The following is an 8,501-nucleotide window of genomic DNA, read 5'->3' on the forward strand; positions in this document are numbered from 1 at the left end:
CGTTTGGCTAAATTCCATCAGGTTCACTGCCGTGCAATGGACATTCCTCTGTGGTAGGGGGCAAGTGCTGGACATCTGTGAAAAAGAGCTTTACAGCTCATCGGATTCCTCCAGCATAAATAAAGATTCTGACGTGGAAAGGACAGCCCCCCCCCCCCCCCCCCACTTAGAGTGTGGATTGAAGAGGTCACTCAAGATTTCAGAAGAAGTTCTACATCTCATCCCGCAGGCCATTCTCTAACACATGGGGTTGTCTTGCTCTTGCAATAATTTAAAAGACACGTGCATCTCTGGAATACGTTTTTATTTTCTTTACTTTTTTAAAATAAACACTAGTAATCATAATATAGGTACTTGGGTTAGAACACGTAATCTAACCTAAAAAAATCTTAATTATGAATAATATTTGTAGCGAAAGCCTATTTGTTCTATACTATTCAAGTGAACATTTTCACGCATGACTCGTACCGAGCCCTGGTTGACTGGCCAGTGCCCACCGCACTCACCTGCAGCTCGCTCATCACAGCCAGTGCGGTGGTATTTTTTAAATTGCCTCCAGGGCAAGAGATGCGATCACATAAACCATGCAGGCGTGATGGGGAACAGTGCCACAGTCACGGCTGGTGCGCGCGCCGCTCTCGTCTCAACAGTTTTGGGTTCTCAATGCCAGCCACGGTGTGCCCCTGTTGCGGGTCTCCCCCTAGGTCCACTCGGTGGGGAAAAAATGAGTTGCTTAGCTCGAGTCACTTTCCCACGCCCACTATTGTGTCTTTGTTGGCACAATCAACTGCGGGGTTTAAATCGGCGGCTCTGTAGCGGACGTTGGCATGGGCAGCAGCAAGCTGAGATTGTCATTTTGAAAATTCCCGAGTTAAATTACGCGAATGCGTGTCAGCCCCCCACAAGTAGGGGCACGGTGGGGGGGGGGGGTGTAATTGCCGCCAGTACGATGTCTTATCTGAATGCTGTCGCCGGGCTGACGAACTTCGGCTGACTGTGATTTTCTCTGTCCGTCCAGCAGGCCATCAGGAGTGAGGCAAAATCAGAGGAGGAGAGATTAGCCGGGTCGACTATCATGCAGGCCGAGGGCTGACGTCACGGGAGGCTGTGAAAAAACAAGAAAAGGGAGGAAAAAAAGTCGGAAGGATTTTTTTTTTGACATTCGGAGCGTTGTAAGTGCACTTTCGAGCAAGCGAGAGCGGTGATTATTAACACGCATTAACCACCAGCGCCTAGGGACCACCATTGTCCAGCTTCCTAACAACAGACGATAAGTAAATTATATTTTATTAATCCGCATAAACGAGCGTCGGTAATTTGTAACTCAGCGTGGCAGTGGTGGTCCTCGAGGGCTGAGGGTTTGTCGACTGAACGGAGGAAGGGGGAGCGTGAACGTCGCTCCCCCGGTACGACGAGCTGCCGTTTTGCTGTTGTTGTCGTTCCTTAAAAAAAAACAGGGTCTCAACATCGATCCGTAAAACTGACGAAAAGCGTCTCGGTTTTGTTTACGCGACGTTTTCCCGCCCGCGACGCGCGCGTCGAGAATGGGCGACGCAGAGCGGGACACGAAGCCCGGGACCGCCACGTGGCCACGTGGCCACGCGACAATCTTGTGCCGCCCGTGTGACTCGCGTTGTCGCCAACGGGTTCCCCGGCGTGCTTCGCTCTGCCGCCTCTTGGGACGGTCACTTTTTCGACGGCCACGTGTTCAAGCTCTTTGGAGCTGGTGGTTTGGGCAAGGTTGGTGGCACTGGGGTGGTCGCGTGACGTGCACGCACGACATGATGGGCGTCCGTGCCTTCATGCCGTTCGTGAGCAGCATACCTTTGTGCAAGAGTTTTCTTATTGTGGTGGATTTAAAAAAAAGATATTTTGCGGAAAGTGTTGGATACAATTGCCGTCTCTATCTCTCTCTCCCTCCCTTTCACTCTTGATCTTGCGGTTTCAAAACCGTAATCACCAAGTGTTTTTTTTCTGCACCTGGCTGCAGGATTGCATTTCTATGGAACGCATCTGCTGGTTGTGTTACCCCGTGTGCGCATACGGTTCTGCGTACGAGAATTAAATGTTGTCAGCGGGGCAGTGGCAGCGTCACAGTTAGCGAGACGCGCCACGAATCCTGGCGACTCTGGCCACGGTTCACATGTTCGGCGATTCTATGAACCAGTCCCTCTGCTCAAATCGGCTTCAAATGCATACCGATCGCGGTCTGTAAACACTTGGGGATCAATATGCGTGGTGCTGGCCACACCACCACCACCACCCGCTGGGGTGTGCCGTCCCGGCCTTCGTAAGCGCTCGCTCACAGGGCATGCTCCCAACAGCCTGTTAAAGATTATCGGTGGACATTTGTCTTCTTTGTGTGCAAACAAGAGAAATTTCAGTTGGGTTAAGAGAGAGAGAGACGGATAATTTTGAAACTCCCAAGTGGCAACCCCAATCACCGCTGTTGTATCCCCTGTGCCAAGTTCTGCCGATGACGATGCTTTGTGCGCGGAATGCGTCCACGAGTGGAAGATTGGCCTCTGCGTTCCACACACAGAGTGTATTTGCGACTCCAGTTACAGAAGAGACTGGAAAAAAAGACAAAAAAGAGAAGAGAATAGCTTGTCGTTAAACTGCTAAATAATTAGATTTTTTTGCAGTTATTTGTTTATATTGCCGTGATCTAGAAACTAGATTAGTTTTTTTTTATTAGCCAGGGACTTGCTACAGGTTCTAGATGACCGTAGGGAACAGGACAAGTATTTGTACATTCTGCAGTGTTTCGCTAACTTAATTCCTCCGCGGAGCACGGCACTTTGGGGGGAGTACAAGCCCCATCTAAAAAGAAACCCAACAGGAACTCGTACACACTCCGCATAAGAAGCAACGTCAGGACTCGTGAACAAGATACCGATAGCATTCACGTCAAAAGTAAGCGTTGCCTGTAGGGATTTTTCTTTCGTTGTATGTTTTCATTCGTTTTTGTCACGCAAATTTCAGTGGCGGATCCTGACGGCTTGGGGGAAGGAGGCGTCCAGGGGGTTATTAACCCTTTCCCATTCCGTCATCGGAACGGAGTGGGAAGAAAAAAAAAGCTCTAATTAAATAACTTTATTGGTGCCGAGGCTCCCACAAAGCCGTGTGCGGGAGGGCGTGTGGCACACTTTGGCGCCGGCTATCAAAGTGTATGGTCGTGTCCGCTCCGGTTCTCTGCGGCGAGGACGTCGTCTTTAAAAACAACGGCGCGATGCTTCTCTAAATAAAATTATCGCCGAGCCACTCACGCGTTCCGAGATTGGGCGGCGAACGGGACACCCGCATCCTGCAACATTCAGCCGTCTCCGTACGGGAGAGGGATACACCAGGCTAGGGACCCACTTTTGAACCCTGTCAAAAAAAAGGTGGCTGTGAAATTGGCCAGCGAAGCCATTGCCAACAGAAGGGCTATTTTCTGACCTGTCTCTCCCTGCCCACAAACTTGCTTTTACCCCGCACCTGAGACTCGTGAAGGCGTGAAAAATTATCACCAAAAATAAAAAAGGGGCTTGGAAGTTTACTCGAATAGTTGAATACCCTCGCGTTGGTCTATTGCAATTCTGCACGTCCCCTGTGAGACGTAGATCTGTGTAGCAGCATTACAAACAATTATCTCGGCACTTAAAAACAAATCATGCAGCTGGCAGAGGTTTCTTTATAAATCAAAACGTGGAACGCACCAGACTTCGCTTTGTTTTCAACGTTAGCTACCGCAACCCACGATCGTGCATCGGTGTTGAGCTTACGTGCACATGAAAAACGTGGACGACGACACGATCCCAATTCAACATTGCAGCGCATCATGGCCACGGATATGGCTCCATCCGGAGGGAGCTACCAACCCCGTTCTGGGGCTTGGAGGTTTTGCTTTCTGCTTTGCACGGTTGTTGGCAGCTGCCGAGCATCGATTCATTCAATCAAACAACCGGTGGTGTAATTCTTCAGTCTGGTCGATTAACACACTTGCCCTCTCCGAAATAAACACAATCAACCCTGTCCCCGTTGGTGCATGCTCGGTGGGAACTGCTTTTTTCTATTTATCTAAAGCGCAGATGGAAACTTTTGACGATTGTATTGCCCCTCAGCGTCCGAGTAGCCTCACAAGCGCTTGGACAAAAGTTACGCCGATATACAGCCCCCTTGTGGTTCTCCTGAATGTGAATACTTACTCGGAGAGTGGGCATGTGCACACTGAAATCCTTTGTCGATCCACTGCTGGATACCTGGCCTCCCCACACCGTGCAGTTTTGTGGGGTATTTTTTTTTAACCATACTTCACCCCGCTGGTCAATGTTAGTTGGCGAGGGCGAGGAGCATAGATTTCAGACAATAAGTACAGTACAACAATGGATTTTGTTGAACATCATTCAGCTGCCGAGCACCACATCCTCCGATTCGCACGGTTGGCTATGTACGATGCAAAAGAAGTTCAACACTGTTCATACAGCCAAAAATAACTCATAACGCAAAGTGTTTGCTCCCTCCAAGCACAATCACAGCTCAACTCCCAGCTTAGTTTGAGATGCCATGAGCTCGGATGCGTTCCGAGCGATTTGGTCACAAGCAGATAGTATGGTGGAAATTGTGCAGCTTGGTTGGATTGCAGGTGACGGGGCACATCAGCTGTGACTGGAGAACGTTGGTTAAATATGGGTTTAGTTTGACAATCGATTGACCCATGAAGCAGCGAGTCGCATGCAAGGGTGTTGATGGTTTCCAGTTTTTGAAAGCGAAGGACACCATGACACCACTCGAGCCCCAGTTTGGAATCGAAAAAAATATATTTTTTAAACGAAATGCAAAAAACAAAAAAATTTAATAAAGGCAAGTAAAAGATTAATGTGTGCAAAGGGGGGCGTTATTCTTCAGTGGTATCTTTAACCTCTGTCCACTCCCAGTGGTGACCCTTCGAATGATCTGCTTCCATCTTTCATGCTGCAGTGGAAATGAGTCCAAGGCCGACATTCCAAGAACACCAGAGCATCAGCACAAAACCTCTCCCTCATATACAACTTGATGACGATAAACGCTATTTATAACGCGCACATATTTCTCGAATCGAACCCAATATTCTATCGAGAACTCGACGCGCGGAGCCAGATCTCAAAGTCCCTCGTACATTAGCTTGAACATGCAAACTCCAAATATACAGCAGGCGTCAGGGTTAGGATTGAACCCACGACCCCCTGTATACCAGGCAAGGCAGTTAACATCTAGTTACCATATATACGTTGAGACAACTGCGTTATACAAATACACATTTAACCTAAATGATGTCCTTCAGTTACCCACAAAAAGCTTCACGGGAATCCCAAGACTTTTTCAAGAGGGTCCTACATTAGGATGCTTTTGATCACCTCAAATAATGAGTCCTTGCCATGTGGGGCGGAACCAGAATGCTGCTGCTGCTTGAAGGTGGATGACGGGGCAGCGATTCTGCATGTGCAGTGGGATAGTTCCAGATGCCGGTGCAATTACAAATGCCACTGAAGAGTCCTGGTTCTGGGTAGGATGAGTAACTTGATAACCCTATTATTGCCACACACGACTAAAAAAGAAAACATTGTGGGCATGCTTATCATCGGAGACTTCACTCAAAGTTAAACTACAAAATTAACCCACCCTCCATCACCAGGAAATTTGATCGATCAAAGCCACCCCCATTCTGAAATTACACGAGCACCAGACGCCAATGGGAGCACCAGACGCCAACGGTATTGTATTGGATTTAAAATGTGCGAAATCAGTGCCAGGGCACTCGTAATGTCCCCACGTATTACCTAAATATCAACTGCCGCTACCCACAGAAAACACATTTAAGCTCTCTAACGCCTAAACAAAAAGAAACAACAAAAGTTATGAGATCATTTGCACGATCAGTTTCAAGTTGGTGGCCAAATTGGTGGCCAGGTTGCCCAAAACCAAATCCCAGAAAGTGACACTGTAAATGAAATGGCTTCCAGTGACGGGGCACTGACAAAGTGGAACTTCCAAGCAGGGACAGCACAAATTGCCACTTGCTAAACGCGCTCCTGTCCGTCCTGCAGCTATAATCTCCTGCGATGTATCACTGAATGGCAATTGTGTTGCCGAAATAAAACACCCTCATATTGCTGCACGTGTTTTCGCCACGCTTTGGAAAACCTTCGTCACAGATTGAACATTGCAGAAATTGTACGAACCGCATGGAAAAAATTGAACGTTTGCCAAATTTCGGGGTTCTGGCACAGCCAAACATCACGGTCTAAAAGACGTGGGCTGTACATCTCTTCGTCCCACCATTGGACGCTCTTGTGAAACACTGGATTTCTTTATACGTCGGCGTGGCCTCAAAAAAGATCTTTCACAAAAACGCGCACAGACACTTCACAGTTTTTTTTACACCCTTTCCAAAAAACCACGCACTCCCAGGGACAACATTCTCAACTGCTAATTGGAAGTTTGAGCCATCGGGGCACCAGACGTGGAGCCAGGGCAGCAGATAAACAGGCAAACGGCGCACGGCTGCTGCCAAATTCGCTTCTGCTGGCAGTCGCCTTGGTCTGTCGGGCGTCAGCGGACCACCAATGGCACACGCACGGGCTGTATTTAAACTATGAACACATTTTTTTTTTACCAGGTAAGGCCCACTGAGCTGTAGAGCTCTTTTTCAGAAGCGACCTAGCCATCACAAATGATCGCTCAACGAAGTGGCTTCTCATGTGGTCCTTTCGGTGAAGTCACGTAAATAGAAAAATAAGAATAAAAACATTTGAATACAAAATAAAACATCACGACGTTTCGATCGCAACACAAGCGAGTCTCACCGGAATAATGCGACGCAAATCGCGCACCGAGCTCGAATCCGCACCGAGAGAATTGCGTCTTCGGTCCGTAACATTGCGCGCAATATAAATTGTGTTATTATGAAATATATAACCCACAGGTTTCCAGACTGCTGGAGGGGTGTACGGGATAAGGGTTTAAAACAAAAACTATTTTAAGTAAAAAAGACTAATCTTGGTATTTTACGGGGCTTCACAATATTGAACAGCGCAGCTTACGCATCAACAAACTCCCAACAGCGCGTGCGCACGTGTCCACAAAAAATATAAAGGTCGGTAAATATCAGCGCTAATGTGGTGTTGGGGCAGTCAAGTCGGTCCCCCTTATGACCGTGGAAGCGATTCGTTCGTCGTGCCACCCACCAGTTAACTACCGCACACGCCGACAGGTGGCGAGTCGTTCATCAGGCGCCCACGGTGTTGCTTTTGGTTAGTGTTCCTTGCATTTTTGGAACAAGCATTATTCTGCTAATGCACTGTCAGGCCAACCTCCCCCCCCCCACCACCCTCCAAGGACTGGATAAGTAAAACCACTTAATTCGTTTGGCACGATTGATGTTACTTGGTCATAAAGCATAGCGCAGTCTCCAAGAACAAGGCACAAACGCTCGGGGCTGTGCACTCTTGCGGGTAAGCAGGCTTAATAAACGCAAAACAATTACGATATATTTATATTTTGTAAGAAATCCGACTACATATTTCTTTTTATTACCCTTACAAGAACTCGGTAACAGCTCAAAGTTTTCTCAACAAATACTTTTGAACAATTTAAACGCTACGGGTATGCAGATATTCACATTAGAAATGATAAACGTGAAATTCGAACGAGGGATGTCGGGGCAGTTTGGAATCGGTCTTAACGCAGGGGTCAGCAACCTGTGGCTGTTTTAAGGACCGCTTCGTGACCGTTATTTAAGGAACGCCGTCTCTTATTCTCATTGAATTGCGGCTCTTGAAATACATTGAATTGCTTAACGAATTCGATAAAAAATGGCTCCTTTGTTATTGTGGTTGTAGACCCCTGGTCGAGGAACCCTTAAAACATTTAATCAATTAGCCAGTGTGTATAAAAAGTACAGAGCTCACCACCACCAAGTGTGATCTTCTTTGGTTCAAGCAGTTACTTTGGTCACCGGATAATGGAAGGCGTGCAGGTGTCATGGACCAAACATTTAGTCAAACGTACTGCAATAACTACACGAGTGGGCCAGTGTAGCATACCGAGTCAACTTGAAAACAAGCTCACGCCGCTGATGAAGACCTGACAGAGGGTGACAAATGAATTGTCTTAAATTCCAACGCACACACAATTAAGACTTGTGGGTCACCATCGTGACATTTTTCACCCCCCCCGCCCCTTTACCCGAGTTAAAGTCATCACAAAAATTGCTCGGATATTCCTACCAATTTCTAAAGGGTTTATAATGAATCAACCAAGTTGTAAAGTGTTAACTTGCAGTCCAAATTTTGTTCACGTAATTCTGACCACAATGGAGCACAGAACTCCATTTCAACAGGAAATGTTTGCATATAACCGAACTCTTTGTCCCTTGGCCCTTTAGTACGTATTTAAACGTACACACGTTAAAATAAATGAATGGCGTGTATGAACACCAAAAATTTGCAATAAAATGTGAAAGAATACAATGTCACAAA

General features: G+C 47.2%; 1 protein-coding gene across 7 annotated transcripts in view; it reads left to right on the top strand.

The window, feature by feature from the left end:
* LOC116943205 (SPARC-related modular calcium-binding protein 1-like) overlaps window positions 1-4,017 on the top strand; it is a 65,550-nt gene extending 61,533 nt beyond the window's left edge. For 5 of the 7 annotated variants that reach the window (XM_076067709.1, XM_032955867.2, XM_032955870.2 and 2 more), the window contains exon 13: window positions 1,019-4,017. In XM_076067709.1, coding sequence (XP_075923824.1) covers window positions 1,019-1,061 — 43 coding nt within the window. In that variant the 3' untranslated portion in view covers window positions 1,062-4,017. The remainder of the gene's footprint in view (window positions 1-1,018) is intronic. The other 2 variants (XM_076067710.1, XM_032955871.2) reach the window with 1 other exon arrangement.
* The last annotated feature ends 4,484 nt before the right edge of the window (window positions 4,018-8,501 follow it).

Source organism: Petromyzon marinus, chromosome 17 (genome assembly GCF_048934315.1).
Source record: "Petromyzon marinus isolate PM22_M1 ecotype Great Lakes invasive population chromosome 17, UKy_Petmar_22M1.pri1.0, whole genome shotgun sequence".
Lineage (NCBI taxonomy): Eukaryota > Metazoa > Chordata > Hyperoartia > Petromyzontiformes > Petromyzontidae > Petromyzon > Petromyzon marinus.